The sequence below is a fragment of the Schistocerca serialis genome, chromosome 1 (assembly GCF_023864345.2).
Source record: "Schistocerca serialis cubense isolate TAMUIC-IGC-003099 chromosome 1, iqSchSeri2.2, whole genome shotgun sequence".
Taxonomy (NCBI): Eukaryota; Metazoa; Arthropoda; class Insecta; order Orthoptera; family Acrididae; genus Schistocerca; species Schistocerca serialis.
The window spans coordinates 716,939,714-716,961,957 of record NC_064638.1 but is presented as its reverse complement, the minus strand read 5'-3'; the positions used below and the strand labels follow the sequence as shown (position 1 = coordinate 716,961,957).

Genomic DNA, 22,244 nt, shown 5'->3' with positions numbered 1-22,244 from the left:
GATTGCTTAGAAAGGAATTTTGATAAGACAGGCTAAAAAAATTAAACAATTCAAATGTGATTGCCTCAAACTGTTAGGGGGAAAAAAAAAAAAAAAAACTTTAATTCTTTTTATCGGGTTCCTTGTTCCGTATCAGAGAAAAAAAGCTACTTCTTTGCAGTCTTTCGGACTCAGACAATATTAAACAATTGTAGATCATCATAAAAGATGATAGATTTAAGTTGCGTACCAGCAGAATATGGGCCTATTTTCAGTGCACCTACATTTTTTAAAATTTTTGTTTTTGTTTCTTTACGGCCTTACATGCTCGCACTGCAAAACTACAGCTAGCTTTTAGGTGATTCAAAACATGGTCTCTCTAATGAAAATGGTTTAAAAGAGTTTGTGAAAGACTTTTGCAAAACTGGGCCAAAAATTGAAATTTTTGAAGTTTTTAGAAAAATCAGCAACTTTCCCCTACTGGGAAGCAATAGGAGAATGAAATTTTATGAATATGAAGATGGTATCTGTTCCCAAAAGAACAGATACCATTGATGACCATCCAGCTTCTCTATAATGAAGTAATAATTAAATCTAAACCCTTAGCTGATGACAGGTGTTGTTGCTATATATCAATGAGAACAGCTAAAAATGTGTGCCCCAATTGGGACTCGAACTGGGGGATCTCCTCCTTACATGGCAGACGTTCTATCCATATGAGCCACCGAGAACACAGAGGATAGTGCGACTAAAGGGTCTTATCTCTTGCACGCTTCCTGTGAGTCCCACATGATACCATCTTCATCTAGTTAAAGGCTACCTGGCCACTGACCTCCTTCTGTGCGAATGTGCATGGCACGCTTTGCCTGAACTCTTACGGGACTTTTCAGCTTAGTCTGGCATGAGTAATGAGTGAACGGGCAAATATCTACTAGGAACACTATGAATGTAGGTTGTGGACAGTTGGGAATCTGGGTTTCACGGGAAGTCGTGCAAGGGACTAGTCCCTGCAGTCGCACTATCCTCTGTGCCCTTGGTGGCTCAGATGGATAGAGCGTATGCCATGTAAGCAGTAGATCCCAGGTTCGAGTCCTGGTTGGGGCATACATTCTCAGCTGTCCCCATTGATATATATCAACAACGCCTGTCAGCAGCTAAGGGTTTTGATTTAATTATCATTTCGTGAAATTTTATATTCTAAGACTTTGTATTGGTAAATTATTACACGCTAAGCTTCAGGTATATCCCGCCACTTCTTCTGGGCATATAAAAAGCTTAACTTCACATTTTTTCTGAGCATAAAATTTTTCGTCCGACTTTGCTTTAATCATCCATATTGAAATTGCTTATGAATTTTTTAAATTATTATTTTACTAAAGAGAGCACCAAATGTTGTGCAAGATGGCCGAGTTCTGTTTCTTTCAGGAAACTTTGCTGGGGGGGACGAAATAGCGAGGTCATTGGCCTCATAATATGGGATGGTAGAAATCAATGGAAGAACAACACAAGCACAGTTCGGCCAAGGTCAAGGGATTATGTGCAAAGCAAAGAGGGGAAAAGGGGCGTCAGGGCAGCAGAAAGTGGAAAAAACAGGAGGGGGATGGGTCGAAACGGGGAGAGCAGGGGTGCCCCAGAAACAATAGGCACAGTGGAGCACCGCCACCTGCGCCATACCACTATCCGAATACAACAGGGGCAACACCAGGAGAAGGAAGATACAAAAAAAAAAAATGGAGAAACAAAACAGCAAACAGGTCACATAAATGTGGGGAAACGGCAGGGAAAAACTGGCCGGTGTGGAGGCTAGGTCAAGGCCTCAACGATCGACACGTACGCTAACTGAGGGACTCAAATTCCAGAGGAAAATTCATGGATGTAACCTGAGAGCACCAACCACTTTTGTGACGAAAACCTAGGACAGATGTACGTAAACATGTGAGGTTCATCTGCTAACGCCCGCGACACAGCAGGTGGGTGGGCATACCTAGTGTGAAGGACCAAAAGGCAGGGGCAGTCCAGCAAAATATGGATCACTGTGAGCGGAGCCCTGCAACTCCAGATCAGGAGGGACCATAGTACGGCGACAGAAATGCACCACCCTCGACTTAATCGGAAAGAATTAAGAACCATGCGAGTGTGTCCAGTTGGAAACATGCCACATGGCACCCTACTGGTATCATTCTGCAAAGGTCACCGAGTGGGAACTAGCCTAAATAAAGAAATCATCCAATACAGAGCAGAGGCGACCAACGATCCAGCAGGTGCCCTAAGGCCATTACCAGCAATGAGAAAAAGATGGACACTTAACGTGGAGCCCTGGAGAGCACCATTCTCCTGGGTGTGCGGAGAGCTGAGAATAGTGACAACATGGACTGTCAATGACTGGTGGGACAAGAACTGGTGAATAACAGTCATGGGATCGTCCCCACTCACGAAGTGTGAGGAGGATGTGATAGCACCAAGCTGTGTAGTAGGGCTTACAAAGATCAAAGAAAAGTGCAACAAGATGACGGCACTGAGAAAAGGCATGCTGAACTCCAGTTTCCATTTGAAGAAAATGATCGGAGACCATCCGTCCTGAAAGCTGCACTAGTACAGAGATTGAAGGTGCGTAGATTCATGGACCAAATTGAGACAATCCATCATCCATTCTAGAAACTTGCAGGGATCACTGGTCATGTTGATTGGCTAGTAACTATCAATGGATGACAGATCCTTGCCAGGCTTAAGGACAGGAACCACAACACAATCTTTCCAATGGGAGGCAAAAAAGCCTTGTAGCCAAATACGGTTTAATACCTGGAGGAGATACTGTTGTGGAAGACTGAGGTGCTGAAGCAATTGGTTATGCGTAGAATACAGGACGAGGAACTGAATCATGGGAAGAAGACAGGACCACAAGAAACTTCCACAAAATATAAGATTCACTGCGTAGAATTCTGCTTGATAAGGGGTGAAATATAAGTGGGAAGCTTCAGCCTGCTGTTTCAGGAGGAGGAAGGCAGCTAGATAGGAGGCTGACACCACCGCTGTCGCAAAATGGATCATTAGGAGTTCCACGAGAACTGATGGATCTGTACAAAGGCCACCTGGAATGCCAAGGCCCAGAATGGAAGACTGCAGCTGACAACCTTGGAGGGTGTAGACTGCAGCCCACATGTGTAACAAGGGACAGAAGAACCTAGAGAGGAGACAGAGTTCAAAACACACCCATTCGCTCTGTCTGACTCGGTAATGGGCTTTGGCACAAAGATGTTTAAATGTAAGAAGACAAGTGGAGGACAGATGCCGCTTAAGACGTTGCAAGGCATGACATCAATCACGGATAGAGGTGGCAACAGCTGTGCTCCACCACGGCACTGCCCAGTGGTGAACTGGTCGTGTCAAGTGGGGAATGGCATTGGCAGCAGTGTGAATTATCTTATTGGACAAATCATGGGCGACTTCATCAATACAACGAGACAAAGAAGGTGAAAACAAGACCTGGGAGGTATATAGCGGCCAATCAGCATGATGAAAAACACAGTAGGGCAACCTTGTCATTGGGAGGCAGGAAGGGAAGAAGAGAATCAATGGGAAGTGGCCAGTGTAAGGAAGGAAGAGGAGGAGGGGAAGAGAGCGAAAGATCAATGGCAGAGAAAGTGCCATATGTGGCACTAAAATGAATAGGGGAACCATCAATTAGGCACAGGTCATGATCCGCAAGAAATGGGGCACTCAAATGTTTGTCCCATGGCCAAATTGTGGTAGCAGTCCTCTGGCCTGAGACACACCTGGGGGAGGGGTCGCGGGAGTGAGCCCCATCACTGGCAGATGCTCAAGGAAGGGGGCACTTCTTCAGTCAGGGAGAGGGAGTGGCACCCGGAGGGGAGCACGTGGGAATCACAGGGAAGAGGAGGAGAGAGGGGGACAGGACTGGATTTAGAAAGAGGGGGGAAGGGGAAAGGATGTAACAGAGACAAAAGTATAAGTCATTGACAAAGGATGAAGTTTGTCAAATTTCTGATGTGCCTCAGTGTAAGATAAACAATTCAGGGACTTATACTCTTGTATACCTTTTACTTTCTTATACGCTGGGCAATCTGGTGAGCATGGAGAGCGACAATCGTGATAATTAACACCTGTGGCAGAACACAGAGGCTCCCCTCATGGAGTGGGTGTCCACAGTCACCACACATCGGGAAGACACATGGCTGAAACGCAAGTATCATGGGTGGCGGGACGTATGGCTTCACGCCACATCAATAACGCACAAGCCTGACCACCTCTGGGAGGGTATCTCCGTCAAAAGCCAGAATAAAGGCGTCGGTATCAGTGCGATTGTCCTTATGACCTTTCTGCACACACTAAACAAAATAAACACTCTGGCATTCCAGATTGGCCCAGACTTTTAGTTTGAAGGGTGAGGCCCTATGAAAAATGACACTCTGTACCATATTCAACAACTGGTGATGTGTAATGCACATTGGAATGTCGCCAAGATGATCACAAGCAAAACGAGCTGCAGACTGGACAGCAGAAATCTTTTTGATCAACAGGGAACACAACCACATATTACTGAGAGATTCCACTTCACCGAACTTCAATATTTTCCGCAACAAATAACAGCCTGGTGATGGTGAATATACCCCATCTGTCCTAGTACAGATGAGGTAGTAGGGAAAGTTTTTAACCGCAGCCAGTGAGCCTGGTCACCCTCCTCCCAAAGTGTAGCCAGCAAAGGGAAGGCCATAGGTCATAAGAAGCAGCATTCAACCATTCACTATCGACAAAGGAAACGGCTGTATAAAAACAGCTCGATTTTTCTAGCTTGACCCGTTTCATACACAAATCATCTACCCTGATACCACCCACTCCGGTCAAAGGTTCTCCCTATGGACACCACCCAGCCAAAGCAAGGGTCATCTCAAATGGCTTCCATCACCGGGAGTTCTGATGCTCTGGAACGACAAGCAACCACTCCTAGACATACATGGGGAGGCAATAGCTCATGTACCAGAAATGTGAGCTCTGTCATTAGGGGCTCAGCCTGATGGGTACATACAGCCACACCACACAGACTGGCTACACGTGCTGGTGACCTATCAGGGCGGAAAGGGATTATGGCGGGGAAGGAAGGGAGGAAGGAATCCATGCCGTAGATCCTAGGGAGGGAGTTTTTCCCAAACTGCTCACACGACGGAGAGAAAATTTAGAGGCGGAGATCACAACTCATAGGGAGACCAAAAATGCCAAAAAGGAAGGACAAAAAAGGAAAGGCAAGGGGAACAAAATCAGAAGGAATACAGAAAAGGTGGCTAACCAGGTCATCATAAGTAAGAATACAGAGAGCGGAAGGAGGGGGCTAAGTGGGAGAGGCAAGGACAGGGGGGGGAGGGGCATGGGAAAAGAAATGCAGCCCAGGAAGGAAGATTGGTTGGTAGGTTTGTGGGACTGAAGGGGCCAGATTACTCAGGAAGGAAGAATGTCCCACAATAGCTCAGGGTCCCATGTGCACTGAGCAATCAAGCACACACTCACTGAAGAACTGTGAGTCCCCAGCGTAAAGAAGATTAGTGGAAACTAGATTTTTATTAGACAGCATTGTCATGAATTCTGGACTTTTTGTATTACTTAAAATTTGAAACCAGTTTATGATCACAATAGCCTCTTACTGAAGATGAATAATTCTTTATATCAAAATAATCTCTTTTTAAAGAGTATTTTACATTCAGATAATTTAATGTTTTGTGGACAAATCAGATTCACATAACAACATTCCAAGTAAAAAACCTATGCACCCTGACAACAATCTTGGGTCACTGTGCAACTACTACTTAATACTGATAAATCTTGCTGGCATCCAACCAAATAGTAATAAGAGGGTATATAGCGAGTCTTCTAATTTTTTGATAATGAATTAAGGATGGGTTAGTCTTTTTGCCAGTATACTATTGTTCTGTACTCTGAGTTTTTATGTTATTTTCCTCTTATCTTACATTGCCTATGTCTTATAGCTGTGATCCAAAATCAGTCACTGGTCTAAATTGACAACAATATAGGAAAAGATAGGTTGCTACATACCGTAAAGAGCACATGTCAAGTTGCCGTAAAGAAGACATGTAAAGTTGCAAACAGACACCATTAAAAAACACTCTCATACAGCTTTCAGCCACAGCCTACATCAGCACACACACACACACACACACACACACACACACACACAAGAAGAAGAAGAAGAAGAAGAAGAAGAAGAAGGCAAGCACGCTCCACGCATATACGACCTCTAACTCCAGTGTCTCGGGCCAAGACGCTGGAGTTGGCAGTCGTGTGGGTGAGGTGTGTGTGTGTGTGTGTGTGTGTGTGTGTGTGTGTGTGTGTGTGTGTGTGTGTGCGCGCGCCTGTTTTTGTTTCTTTACTTGCAAAGTCTGTGGCCGGAAGCTATATGTGAGTGTCTTAATTGTGCCTGTCTGCAACTTTATGTTTCTTCTTTATGGTAAGTAGCACTATCTTTTCCTACATTGTTGATATTCCTACTAAAAGTTTCCATTGTTTGATTTTTGCTGTGCAGGTCTAAATTAGCACATCACGTCATCATTGTGTTGTTTTTGGCTAATCCTGAGCTGTGACAATGTTTTTTTTTTTTCCATAGCATACATGTTTCTGTGTAGCTGAGCTGTAGGTTTTCTCCTGCTTGTTTGTAAATACGGCGTCTTGCTATGTTCCTGTAACTTGGACATGTTTCATAAAAACAAATATGTATATAACAACATTTTTTTGTTTCAACTCCCTCAGCAGGTAATGATAATCAACACAGTATCAGCATTGTTGTTAATCACTAATTTGCAGTATAATGTATCTGTCTTAAGCATATCAGATATTGTGATCTGACTACAAATTTTATTTTCTACTTGCCAAATCTTGCACTTTAAATTTCACAAGGCTAAATATTTTCAAACTGACATTTAGGAGGATGACAAACCTGAAATGACCATTACTGCAATTTCAATTTGTTCATCACCATCAGCATCTGTGACCTTTGAGAAAGGCGACAGTACAGAAAGTTTCTTGTGAAATCTCATTCTGGCATACTGGGCACACTTTCTGTGAGCTTTCAGCTATCAAGCCCCTTTCAAATGCATGATCTGTTTTTGCTAAAGGATTAGCGATCACAGCAGATTACAAAAACTGCTCCTAGGCATAACTGGAGTGTAGCTGCAGAAGTCTCGTTTGATAATGTTGGAATTCACTCAGACTACAGTCTTTCTTAAAATTACCAAAAAAGTCCTGATAGCATTCCCTTTAGTCAAACAACAAACTGAGCTATTTGGAATATAAGCACCAGCATTTATATCACCTATCCTAAACTAATCTTAATTAGCCACCCTTTTACAACAATGCTTTGAAGCTGTCTTGGGGAACAAAACAGTTTCATTTTTATTGAAGACTTTACTATAAAGGTGGCAATAAACTGCTATGACCCACACATACGTTTCCCAACACAGTGACTTAATATACTCATACACTAACAAGCGCATTCACTGCCTCAAAAATGGCTAATTACTTGGTTGTGATTCAAAAAGGAGCTCAAGCTATCACTTGTCTATACTAGATTTATACAAATTTACTGAAAAAAAGTACTACTTATCCAAGCAGTCATTCTCAGACACACTGTTTCTAGAATACTCAGAAACAACTGCTATATTTTGGTAGAATTGCTAACAAGTAACTTCTCACAAAGAACAATTAAAGGGTACTATTTATACCTTGTTTGTTTAAAAACTAAAGCAGTCACAAAGTTGTTACCAAATCTGGGCTCACATAGCACTAAAACAGTGAAAGATATGGCCTCAAACTGTTAAAAAATACAAAAAGTTGTGAGACCAACCCAAATATTTCACATTAACAGTACTACTACTTTCAATTTCAAGCCATCTTGAAGTTTGGCCAAAAATGTCATGTAACTCTTATGGCATTTTGCAGCCCTATACTAAAATCTACCTAAAATGTTGATTTAATTTTTTTACTTTATCTTCGTCTCGACATTCGTTTAAAATTTCATTTACATTAGATACGGTTGGATGGTAATGATTCCTAAAATTTATCTATTTGCTGTCAAATTTAAGCAAATACTGATTGAAACTGGACTGAATGCTCTCCATTTATGATCTCACCTCCTTGAACCATCTCATTGCACATTCATTATGGAGCCAATGATCACATTGTAAATCCTTTACTTTGGAGCCTGGTACAATTTCGTCTAAACATATTGGACAGAATGGATTTTTCTTCTTTTTCTTGCGCTGCTGTGCACAGCCAGTTGATTCCCTCTGGGTTGTCCTACATGAATATTGAAAGAACATAATGAAATATTTGTTCAACTGGTAGAATGAGCAGCGTAAGCATAGTAAAATATAGCACATTACCACCCCCCCCTCTCCACACACACACACACACACACACACACACACACACACAAGCGAGAGAGAGAGAGAGAGAGAGAGAGAGAGAGAGAGCGCAGGGTGAGTTGCACAGAAAAAAAGAACTACTTTCATTTAGTCACTGGGACAACAGTACTTAAGGCAGTATGTTTATTTCATCATTACTGAACAGGCAGCGTGTGAGAATAAATTTTAATTCGGTACGACACTTGTAATGGCTGTTAAGTCAAATATACGTTAAAGGTGGATGCATCTGATTAAGTTTTAATGTATTGACTGAGTAGGTAAAATCATATTACATAAAAAAAGTTAACAGTGAATGGATTGTCAGAGGCCAAACTAATAGAAAACTTAGAGCATACTTAAATTCCCGTAACCAAAGCGTAAATTTGAGGCAGCCATACTTTGACCTTTGGCAATTTTAATTCAGAAACTTCGCAGCTAACGATTTCTACGAATCAAATTACTCAATAAGCCGTCAACTGTAAAGCAAATAAATCAGGAACTAAATTTGCGTCAAGTCACAATCAATCATTCGCATACTACTCAACCTCTTAGATTACTTACCATCCTAGTTCGAAATTTCCAATAGTTTCAAAAAACCCAAACTTATGGACGTACTAATGAAGGAGATTACAATATCACTCGTTTCATTCAACAAAAGAAACAAAAAATAAGACTAAGTAAGGGAAACTGTCCTGTCTGAAATCTGGCAAAGCAACTGCTATACATACAACACAGATTCTAACGTTTTACAAAATTTATTTCTATGGTTGAAACCAGGCAAACGATACATTTCGCATGATTCACACCGCAGTCTAACTTGGTAATACAATTACAATGAAACTAAGCACACGAATGACAGTTGTTCACTCCAAAACACACAGTTGTAATTCATGACAACGAAAAAGGAATTACTAACCACGAATTTCTTGGTTCATAATCACTGGAGTCAGCTGGACCGTGAGTCAAAGGACGCTGTACTGATGCAAAATACGCAACTGCTGCTAGGCCAATGGCCACAATTACAGCAAACGCTATTCCCTGCATGTTAACTCTTAGTATTGTCCTATCACTCCTTTTCCCATTCGTGTCACATTGCTTCACATACCGGGGATTGTCAAATTTTCAAAGCATTCCAAAACATAAACTCTTCACTGAATGTATTCAAACAAAGTGCTCTGGAGATATCTCTACTCAACTGTACGGAACTTTTTTTTGACAGCCACAGAACTGTAAATTGTCAAATAGAAAATTCAAGAATTTGCTCAAACCACGAAAATGAAACTGAGCCTAGTATCAAAGCCTTTATCAAACAACGATGTGAGAAAATAAATAAAATAATTAAGGCCTATTCACACTTGACGCAACGGAAGGGGACGAAACGTCTAAACCTTCCACGACGCATTTCCAATGACAGATTCAAGGAGGTTATTTTTTATAGGACCTAAAGGGGTGCTCAAACGTTCCACAATACTATCAAACTGTAAATATATTGACCGTTTGATGGTGGGTATTGACGCATTGTCAATACTAGAAATACTGATGAGGTATATTGATGAACCACAAAATATTCTGTGTTGTCAGTATATACTGAATGTGTGAGGTGAAATATGGATGGTTTGACAATATTCTACAGTCAGATGTTGACAGCTCTTCAGGAACGTTAGTGTGAGCTGTTCATTTTTTAAAATTCGCCTTTGTGTATTTCATACGACAGATTCCACTTTTAAGGAGCCTTAACAGACAAGAATTGTAATAGGCTTATGCAAGGATAATCATTGCATATGCTAATATATGATGGTTAACGGAGGATTCTCTACCGCATTGTTTATTTCATTAACTGGAATGTACAGAATTTTGAAAAATGTTCGAAATTCGAAAAATACGTCGTATTCCTGTAATGATTAGTAAGAGGTCTGCGAAATGCATGTCAGTTTCACAAAATTAACGTAAAGCGTTAAAAAAAATGTACGCTAATTGCCTGAAAAGCTCCATGCCAAGTAGATATAATTGCTTCACAAGTTTCTATAAAATTTTACTAATTGTGCTTCCTGATATTACAGAACTAAACTGCGAGCATTAGTATGGCCAATCTGTCGCCAGACATCTCGAAGTTTTACTCCCACTTACTCCTGATCTCTTGTTAAGACCACCTACAATAAATCAGACCTTACGGCAGATATCGATAGTTGACAATATGGCGGCAATCGTGGGGGAAACAAACAAGCCGTGCATGTGTTTCCGGTGTGGTGTGTGTGTGTGTGTGTGTGTGTGTGTGTGTGTGTAACATGGTATACGTGACGTTCGAAAGATTATTAGCGAAAGCATTTATTACTACCAATTATTTATGCTATATGCTGTGAATGTCGTCACAAGTGCTACGCTAGTATTTATTTTCTAGATTCTCTGGTAAGATCGGAATAAATTAAAGTGTAAACTCGTCTTGCGATTGGTCGTAGCTGTTGTGTACCAGGATGTAAATCCAATTACGGCATAACATGCGATAATTCAACATTTAAGTTTCCAAAAGAAACAGCATTGAGGAAAAGTACACCACTGTCCATTAAAATTGCTAGACCAAGAAGAAATGCAGATGATAAACCGGTATTCATTGGACAAATATATTATACTAGAACTGACATGTGATTACATTTTCACGCAATGTGGGTGCATAGATCGTGAGGAATCAGTACCCAGTACAACCACCTCTGACCGTAATAACGGCCTTGATACGCCTGGGCATTGAGTCAAACAGAGCTTGGGAGGTGTGTACAGGTACAGCTACCATGCAGCTTCAACATGATACCACAGTTCATCAAGAGTAGTGACTGTCGTATTGTAACGAACCAGTTGCTTGGCCACCATTGACCAGACGTTTTGAGTTGGTAAGAGATGTGGAGAATGTGCTGGTCAGGGCAGCAGTCGAATATTTTCTGTATCCAGAAAGGCCCATACAGGACCTGCAATATGCGGTCATGCATGATCCTGCTGAAATGTAGGGTTTTACAGGGATCGAACGAAGGGTAGAGCCACGGGTCGTAACAAATCTGAAATGTAACGTCCACTGCTCAAAGTGCTGTCAATGCGAACAAGAGGTGACCGAGACGTGTAACCAATGGCACCCCTTACCATCACGCCGGGTGATACGCCAGTATGACGATGACGAATACACGCTTCCAATGTGCGTTCACCGCGATGTCGCCAAACATGGATGCGACCATCATGATGCTGTAAACAGAACACGGATTCATCCGAAAAAATGATGTTTTGCCATTCGTGCACCCAGGTTCGTTGTTGAGTACACCATCGCAGGCAATCCTGTCTGTGATGCAGCGTCAAGGGTAACCGCAGCCGTGGTCTCCGAGCTGACAGTCCATGCTGCTCCAAACGTCGTCGAACTGTTCGTGCAGATGGTTGTTGTCTTGCAAACGCCCCCATCTGTTGACTCAGGGATCGAGACGTGGCTGCACGATCCCTTACAGCCATGCAGATCAGAGGCATGTCATCTCGACTGCTAGTGATACAAGGATGTTGGTATCCAGCAATGCGTTCCGTATTACCCTCCTGAACCGACCGAATCCATATTCTGCTAACAGTCATTCATTGGATCTCGACCAACGCGAGCAGCAATGTCGCGATACGATAAACCGCAATCGCGAAAGGCTACAATCCAACCTTTATCAAAGTCGGAAACGTGATGGTACATATTTCACCTCCTTACACGAGGCACCACAACAACGTTTCACCAGGCATCGCCGGTCAACTGCTGTTTGTGTATGAGAAATCGGTTGGAAACTTCCCAGCACGTTGTAGGTGTCGCCACCGGCGCCAACCTTGTATGAATGCTCTGAAAAGCTAATCATTTGCATATCACTACATCTTCTTCCTGTTGGTTAAATTTCGTGTTTGTAGCACGTCATCTTCGTTGTGTAGCAATTTTAATGGCCAGTAGTATAGATTAAACTAATTCATAGAGATAATTTTGAAATGAATGATAAAACTGTGGTATGCATTACGTATTTTGAACCTAAGTTTGTGGTTAGGGAAGACATTTTTCCTGTGGAAAATAGTGAACCCATACATGTGCCACGAAAAATACCAAAAATAACAAATGATGCAATTTCAACTATATTTTCTAATCAACCTTCGGGTCTAGTGAAGCAGGGATATTACCCGTCAGCTTTGACCAATGACGTCAGTATTGGCCAGAGAGCATTTATTACTCAGATGAAAGATCTGAGAAGAATGTTCAGAAAAAAAGGAATGCGAGAGACGAAAACTATAGTTGACATTTATAAAGGCCAGTAGTATTTTCATGTTAACGATTTCGCGTGTTTGTATCTTATTATTTTTCTGGAAAATAAAATGAAAAAATTAATGAAACATATTAGTAGCAAAGAATACATCACGTCACCTATATATGAGCTGTATCTCGAAGCTCATTCAAACTCTATTGCTTAAGTGCAGTGCAGGATACAAGTTTAGCATTCATCGATTTATTCTTTTTCACTAGCATTACTGTCCTGTTGTCTATTTGAACGATGTATCCTCTGCTTCAGTAAACCCTAACTGGAACACATGATACAAATTGTAGATGTGTTGTTTATTTCATCTCCACTATAAAAAAAAGGCTCTAGGCACTATGGGACTAAACATCTGAGGTCAGCAGTCCCCTAGACTTAGAACTACTTAAACCTAACCTACCTAAGGACATCACACACATCCATGCCTGAAGTAGGATTCGAACCTGCGACTGTAGCAGCAGCACGGTTCTGGGCTGAAGCGCCTATAACCACTCGGTCACAGCGGCTGGCCTCTCGCTATCACTAACAGTCTATTCTTGCATACATATCAGTACTATTCATGACAGAAGGAGCTACATACGTAATATTTTTATACCATACTTCCGTTGATCTCTATATATGTACACTGCTAACAAAAAGGTGGAAACAGATGCACGTTACATTTGTAACCTGTACCTCAGTTGAACTACACGAAGAGGCAATAAGACGACACATATACAATTTGTATCCCGTACTTCACTATGGGGTAAATTTTTTTTGTCGCCTTAGACGCTAATAGTATCCCATCCTGAACTTAAGCTATATAGCTATGTGCAACATTTGTTTCTTGCTCTCCAACTGACATATATTTCGTCAGTGCAAAGGTGAAGTGAAGGATGGGATACAAATTTTAGTTGTGTGGGGGATTTCGCCTTTAATATAGCAAGTACAGATTCATAAATATTGTACTGATACTAGATATGGGAAACAAAAGAAGATCGTCAACTGAGAAATTTCTATAACGTACTTCACCACACAAAATACACATATTGGAGTAATAAAACAATGAAATACGTCAAAATAGTGAAATACAGTAAAAGAAGCAAATGGAAAAGTGAACTTACCAGACGGAAATATCGTGGAACAACCGAAGTTTGCCTAGAAAGACATTAACGAAAATCACGTACCTACATTCACAACAAACACAACATCACGAAAACTCTCTCTCTATCTCTCTCTCTCTCACACACACATTCATACCTCCCCCATGCTCTCCCCCCTCCCCCCAAATTGTGAAATTAGCTGAGATATTTGGGATGGTACATTTTGCCAACATGTTTAATAAAACATTTAAATGGGCAATATGTCCGCAGAATACTGTGTCTCCACAAATACTCGTTTAAGTGGCTTTGAAGTGTCGAAATCTGATGTTTCCCTTTCCCTACAAGAGATTTCACTGCTGACCAATAACCCTCTGTACTATTTGTGCAAGCCTCTGTGGATATTGATCTAAACTTAGTGTTGTGATTTACAACAAAATGTTGATAACCCCTATCCCCTAAATCACTATATGAAGAAAATCCATCTGAAATAACAATAGAAACCTCTTCAACGTGATCGTCAATTAAGCTAACCTAAACTTCCTTACTTCTATTCAGTACTACTTTGAACATTACATTGTCACAATGCTGACCTGAAACGACTGCCCCCCAAGCTCATAATCCCACCTGAGGTTCCCCCATGTTGTACTTACTTTTGCCAAAATGTGATTCGTCAGTTTCGACCATAACACCCGGCCCCCCAAACGGCCCCCTATATTTCATGTATTCCCCACAAACTTCCCTACAAAAAGAGTACCAGTCTACTACCATAGTCACACGACATTCATGCACCCAGAGTCACATAGGATACCTTAAACACTAACAGCAAGTGATTTTCATAATGTCTCTCAGGGTGAGCTTAGATTTCCCGAACCATATTCCCCTCCTAATGGATCGCCACAACCTATCTCTGCTGCACCTCTATACAAATAAGTCGTGAAGTATGGCGACGAGATACACTGGTGAGGCGCATATGTTCGCCGCACTCACGACATCGAACGTATTCATCAATAAGAAAATACATTTGCAAGAAACTAGTTGTGGTCAACATGTCTTCACCCACAGCTTGTCGTAAATCATCAAGGTTCATTGCAACAGACAAATCCATTCCTACAAACGAAAATAAGACACCAAAATTGCTCTACAATAAGAAACTAATAGTCCAAATTACCTCAATATCACTCCAAAAGAAATTAGGTACCGAACGAATAAGAAACAACCAATTAATTTAGTTCAATCACATGAAGAATATTTTCAGCAAATCGAAACGATCACTTTTAGAATCACATTCAATTATTTTAATGTACAATGATACCGCTTATCTGGAACACAGAACTGTTTTATTATCTATGCCTCGAACTGAAGACATTACTATCTATGACTAATGTATGACATCATTGGTCAAAACCGACGGTTTGTATCCCCTGCTTCACTAGACTCCAACCTTCTTAGCACACAGTACCAGTTCCTAAGGAAAGGAAGAATCCTGAAGATCGTGTTCAACAGCTACTGGAATGTGATGACTGTAGTTTCAGTAATTGGTGCGAAAATGACAACCTACCTGACTTCCAGCATTTTAAAAGAAAAGTGCAGAAAAGGAATGTTTATCCATTTACATTGTTAGTAAAGGATTACTATGTATGTAATATTAAATTAAAGGATGATTCAGTCAGTGATGTGCCATTAGTTTCTCTGTGTTTCAAGATATCAAGTTCCTTGGAAGTAAAAGAGTTTCACAAAAATCTGTGTTTGCCTACAGAAACCTTGACAGGATATTACAGTCTGGGGAGCAAGAGAACTTGAAATGTGACAAATGGACGAAATTTGACAATCTGGGGAGTCACCTAAATGGTTTCAGAATAGCTGTATTGGTACCATTGACAAGATTATAATTTTAGTCAATGTTCTCAAACAAGCAATAAAAGCTGGTAGTGATTTTGATGAAGAAATAGCCCCTAAAATAGAATTTTTTTGGAGCAATTACAACTTACAATAACAAAGCAAAGTAGATATTCTCCTGAGCTTTTGACATGGGCAGCGACCATTTGCTTTTCATTTCCTGGTGCCTACCATCACTTAAGAAAAATAAATGTGTTAACATTACCTCATCCTGTCTATTTAAGGCAGTTCCTATGCAAAATGGGTCCAAACAAACCTTGTATTGGTCCATCACAGATAGCTTTTTTGAGGGAAAAAAATAAATTTCTTCAAGAAAATGACATGGTAATTTCAGTGATGCTATATGAAGTTTATGCTAACTCAAAATTCTCTTATAAGGCAGGAAAGACACTTGGTGTTGCTGAGAATACTTCGGAAAGTACAACAGCAGATACAATGCAGGTTTTCATGGCATCATCTTTACATTCTAATTATAAAGAAGTAATAGCTCTCTTTCCTATAAAAAATGTGAATTCTGATACACTACTGAAAATGACAATTGACATATTAAAGATCATGTATGAGCTTGGAAATGAAGTAATATGCCTGGTAACAGATAACCATAGCAGTAATAGGAAAATGTATCAGCTTATGTGTGGTGGAACTTTACAGCCCTATATTAAAAATCCAATTACTCCATCCAAATTTCTCTTTCTTCTGTTTGGCAGTGTGCACTTGCATAAGTGTATCAGAAATAACTAGTTGAATGGAAAAAATGAATCATTCATAATGCCAAACATTGAGGATACATTTGCTTTCCTTAATGCCTTTCTACACAGTAAAGAAGGGAATGCTACATGTGAATATAATATCAATGAAGCAAAATTTTCAGATTTGAAGAACCTGTTTCATTCTGAGAAAAATAAACTGTTCAAACTTGCTCCAAAGTTAGTGAGAAGGGCAGTATATCCAACTTCTGTTTTTTATTCTAAAACCGTGGCAGCACTAGAAATTTTGAAAAGCCTGGGGATTGAGATTTCTGATGACACTACTCAGTTTTTAAAATTAATCGCTAAATGGTGGTTAGTTTCTAATGTGCAGCATCCCATGAAAGGCAAATACACATCAGATGATAATGCTAGCCCAATCACTGGACCTACTGACTCCAAACTTCAGTTTCTTAAATATTTGAAAACATATATTGACATCTGTCATGCATTGCCTACTCATGGAAAACTAACCAATGAAACATATACTGCTTTCTCCCACATACTTGCAATGACAGTTCAGTTATGCAGATATATTTTTAACACATACAACAGGTCCCACATTCTTACAGTAAAATTACACACTGATGCCTTAGAAACAAGATTTGGAGCTTATAGAAGGTTAAGTGGCTGCACATATAATGTTTCACTTGTGCAAATCTTAGAACCTGAGAGGAAACTCAAAGTAGCAAGTCTACTAAAGCTCAGATCTATTAAACATGGCGAATTTACTTTAAATGATTTTGCAGTAAAAGTAAATTAACACCAAATGCATGAAAATTTAGATAAATTAGAATTTTCTCTAGAGGAACTAGCAAAAATTCCCATGAAGGATGTAGATTTGAAAGTCAAGGTTGCATTGATAGCTACACTAGCAAAACAGTGCTTGAAAAGCTGCAAAAATGTGGAGACTGTTCAAATTGTGAAGAAATGTTACAGACAGAGGATGAAATTTTGTTGCAGTGTGAAACCAAAGAACTCCTTTCCTAATTTAACCAACTGAATCATGGGGGATTAAAGTATCCTTGTTCTATAATGATTTCCTTATATATAAACGTTTTCAAGTTCTGATTAGCAGCACATACGAATCAGAATTTGTCAAACTTGAAAATCAAAGAAATGCAATACTTGCCTTAGCAACTGAATTGTATGAAAATGCCATTAGTAACCTATTGATGTGTGCAAATGTGGCATTCCTTTAAACACAATAATCAAGAAAAGTATTAAAGTGATTTCAAATATTTTTGTTAATAATTATACAAAAATCTTGAATCAAAAGTGTGTTTCAAAGGAAATTGGTCGAACACTAGTAAAACGATAAAGAGGAACTCATGGTGACATTGCAGCAAAAATAACAAAATGCAAAGTGGCGAAACTGAGCAGCAAATAAATTCAACAGGTACTCAAAATCAAACCACTTCTAGCATATTACATAATGACAGTGACTAGAACTAACTGCATGTTGTTTAATACAAGTTTCAGCTTTAGCTGCACCCTTCACTTAATATTTCTATGTAGCTTCTATTTTGAAAATTATTATTAGTGTCCAAATATGTCATTTGCATATGTTGTGTAGTAGTCTGTTTGGATTTGATTTTGAGTTGCATATCGAAATTTTACTTTGTCATAGTGCTTATTACACAATTTGTGACTTTAGCACAGCTTTTTATTTCAGTTTCAATATAGAAAAATACAAAACAATATGACATTTATTACGCAATTTAGAATCTACTTTCCATTTATGAAGTTTGTAAGTAATTCGTATTAGGGTACCACTGAAATACACACATCAAAAAGAGTTTTGCATCACCTCAGTTCTCAGAAATCCTGAAGATAGACATTGACTATGGATATTATATCACAGACGCAGTCCATGTGACTGTTCAGAGATGTCACTAAACCCACCCAAATATGTAAACAACCATACATGAGCAGCGCTTATTAGATGGAGGGGGTCCGACAGCCAATCAGTTCCAATCATTCCCCCAGGAAGAAGGTACACGGCTCTTATTGTCTGTAGTTCAACCATGCCTAGACGGTCAATACCGCGGTTCGATCGCGTCCGCATTGTTACTTTGTGCCAGGAAGGGCTCTCAAGATAGGAAATGTCCAGGCGTCTTGGTGTGAACCAAAGCGATGTCGTTCGGACATGGAGGGAATACAGAGAGACAGGAACTGTCGATGACATGCTTCGCTCAAGCCGCCCAAGGGCTACTACTGCATTTGATGATCGCTGCCTATGGATTATGGTTGAGAGGAACCCTGAGAGCAACACCACCATGTTGAATAATGCTTTTCGTGCAGCCACAGGACGTCGTGTTACGACTCAAACTGTACACAATAGGCTGCATGATGCGCAACTTCACTCCAGACGTTCATGGCGAAGTCCATCTTTGCAAACAACACCATACAGCGCGGTACAGATGGGCCCAACATGCCAATGGACCGCTCAGGATTGGCAGCATGTTCTCTTCACTGGTGAGTCTCGAAAATGCCTTCAACCAGACAATCGTGGAAGACGTGTTTGGAGGCGACCCGGTCAGGCTGAACGTCTTAGATACATTGTCCAGCGAGTGCAGCAAGGTGGAGGTTCCCTGCTGTTTTGGGGTGGCATTATGTAGGGCCGACATACGCCGCTGGTGGTCATGGAAGGCGCCATAACGGCTGAACGATACGTGAATGCCATAATCCGACCGATAGTGCAACCATATCAGCAGCATATTGGCGAGGCATTCGTCTTCACGGACGACAATTCGCGCCCCCATGGTGCACATCTTGTGAATGACTTCCTTCAGGATAACGACATCGCTCGACTAGAGTGGCCAGCATGTTTTCCAGACATGCACCCTATCCAATAGTCCTGGGATAGGTTTAAAAGTGCTGTTTATGGACGATGTCACCCACCAACCACTATGAGGGATCTACACCAAATCGCTCTTGAGGTGTGGGGCAATCTGGACCAACAATGCCTTGATGAACTTGTGGACAGTATGCCATGACGAATACATGCATGCATCAATGCAAGAGGATGTGCTACTGGGTATTAGAGGTACCGGTCTGTACAGCAATCTGGACCACTACCTCTGAAGGTCTCGCAGTATGGTGGTACAACATGCAATGTGAGGTTTTCATGAGCAATAAAGAGGGCGTAAATAATGTTTGTTGATTTGTATTCCAATTTTCTATACAGGTTCTGGAACTCACGGAACCGAAGTGATGCAAAACTTTTTTTGATGTCTGTACTTGGCCTAAGACTCCCATCATCTTGGTGTCTGTGTTGTGGTCTGATATATTGTAGGTAGTCTTGTCTCTTGTCCAATGCGACTGCCTCTGTCATTAACGTATTTTGCTTCTGTGTTTTATCTCATGTCAACACAAATAACTTGTTGAATAATGCAGATCTCATTGGAATATAATTTCTGGAAATTTTTCGGATCGGTGGTTCCGATTTCAGTCAGTAAATCAGCATGTGGCCAGTCACTCCTTTTTTCAACCAATCTCGGACCCATTTCGTCATTTTCGTTGTTCTTCGTTGCTTGCTAATATGACTGCAGCACACAATTTCTTTTGAGTCTTCGATATCTTAACCTTGTAAAATCGCATTGTCAACTGACAGCTGTTTTCAGTGTTATTGATAGTGTGAGGTCTCATTAATATCTTGAAGATCTGACAAACTAATAATGTCAACAAACACTGAACGTGTACAGGCCTCTTAAAAGTGACTTGCATACGTTCAATGTTTAGTGACAATATTAGTTTCTCAAAGCTTAAATATGATGAAGCAACTCACACACCACCAAGATTATTGTCAGTTGGCAACCAGATTTTAACAATTAGAAAGAGGAAATTGGTTAGAAAATGCCTGAAAAAGGGGAGTGAATTGTCACATATTAATTTACTGACTGAATTCAGAACCACATGACCGAAAGTTTTCATAAACCATTTTTAAATTAGTCCTGCATCATAGCAAATTATTAACATCGCTATGTAATAACAGTTTCTTACAGTTTTGTTATAATTTGGTGAAATTGACATGCTTTCTGTAGACCTGTTACATTTCATTGCAGATACATTATGCATTAAAAGAATTCCAACCTGCTATGTTAAGGAAGTTTGAGTAAAAGCGCTTTCAGTCACAAATTTTTTCGTGTTTTATTAAATACATGATGCATTTCGGACCCTGTGAGTACATCTTCAGATGTAAATAGTCTAATGTACAATTTACATTTGCACTTGAGTGACATGAAATGCATTTTATGAATGCACAAGGAATAACATTTTTGGCCTTTTGTGATCGGTATGTGTTGGTTTATTAATTCTGTTGTCGCACACCATGTCACTCAAGGCACACATTTATTTCCAAATGTGTAACTCTCTCTTCCTTTCCTTTTACTCTCTGTGATTGTGTAGCAGCAGGCACAGTCCCCTAATGTGGACAGCGGAAGATCCTGGGAAAGCATAGTAGTCACGATGAAGATAAGCTATCTAAGGGGTAGGGCCCTGAAATGCAATTGGTGTAAACAAATGTGCGCCTTGAGTGACTTGATGTGCGATGTCAGAATGAATAAACCGACATATACTGATATTAAAAGATAAAAAAATGTTCGTCCTTGTCTGTTTGGAAAATGCATTTCACGACACTCAAGAACATATATAAATTATGCATTAGACGTTTTGCACCTGAGGATAGACCTACTAATTCTGAGATGCATCATGTAATTTTATAAAACATAAAAATTTTTGTGACTGAAGGCTTATTTTTAGATTAGATTAGATTAGATTTACTTTCATTCCAATTGATCCATAGTGAGGAGGACCTCCAGGATGTGGAACATGTCAGAAAAACAACAATACATGACAAGTATTTACAACTAAAACAAGTAAGCTAATGTACCATTTCACAGGTCCCAGGTGGAATGATCGTCATTTTTTAATGAACACTAAGAGTCATTTTACAAATACTAATGCACTGAATTTAAAATAAAAAGTTTTTTGTTTATTTATAGGGTAATAAACATGTTATACAACTACTGTAATACATATTTACAATGAACACATTACTGCACTGAAATGGTGCAGAAGTTAGATTATACTTACATACACACACACACACACACACACACACACACACACACACACACTCACACACAAATTTTCAAAGAACACATTACTGCACTGAAATTGTGCAGAAGTTATGTTGTACTTATATACAAATCAGTTGGTATTACTAAGAAATTCATCAATGGAGTAGAAGGAGCTGGCCACCAATAAATCCTTTAGGCTTCTCTTAAACTGAATTTCATTGGTTGTTAAGTTTTTTATGGCTGCTGGCAAGTTATTGAAAATGTGTGTTCCTGAATAATGCGCACCTTTTTGTACAAGACTAAGTGATTTTAAATCCTTGTGAAGATTATTCTTATTTCTAGTATAGATTCCATGAATTGAGCTGTTGGTTTGAAAAAGTGATATATTTTTAATGACAAATTTCATTAAGGAATAAATATATTGGGAAGCAGTAGTTAGTATCCCTAGTTCCCTAAAGAGGCTTCTGCAGGATGTTCTTGAGTTCACAACACATATAACTCTTATTGCACATATAACTCTTATTGCACTTTAGCTTGGCTTGATGAATTACCCCAAAAAATAATCCCATATGACATTATGGAATGAAAGTAAGCATAGTATGCCAGCTTTTTCATTTTTATATCCCCTATATCTGACAAAATTCGCATTGCAAACAGAGATTTGTTAAGACGCTTCAGCAGTTCTGTGGTGTGCTCCTCCCAGTTGAATTTATTATCAAGCTGTAATCCC

At 40.0% G+C, this 22,244-nt stretch overlaps 1 protein-coding gene across 2 annotated transcripts in view; it reads right to left on the bottom strand.

Annotated features, from left to right (window-relative positions):
- The window catches only part of LOC126481179 (uncharacterized), a 52,410-nt gene extending 42,840 nt beyond the window's left edge, over positions 1 to 9,570 (bottom strand). Inside the window, exons 1-2 of one of the 2 annotated variants that reach the window (XM_050104765.1) lie at positions 9,322 to 9,570; positions 8,133 to 8,298 (exon numbers count right to left, since the gene is read on the bottom strand). In XM_050104765.1, coding sequence (XP_049960722.1) covers positions 8,133 to 8,298; positions 9,322 to 9,449 — 294 coding nt within the window. In that variant the 5' untranslated portion in view covers positions 9,450 to 9,570. The remainder of the gene's footprint in view (positions 1 to 8,132; positions 8,299 to 9,321) is intronic. The other variant, XM_050104754.1, reaches the window with a different exon arrangement.
- Positions 9,571 to 22,244: the final 12,674 nt, after the last annotated feature.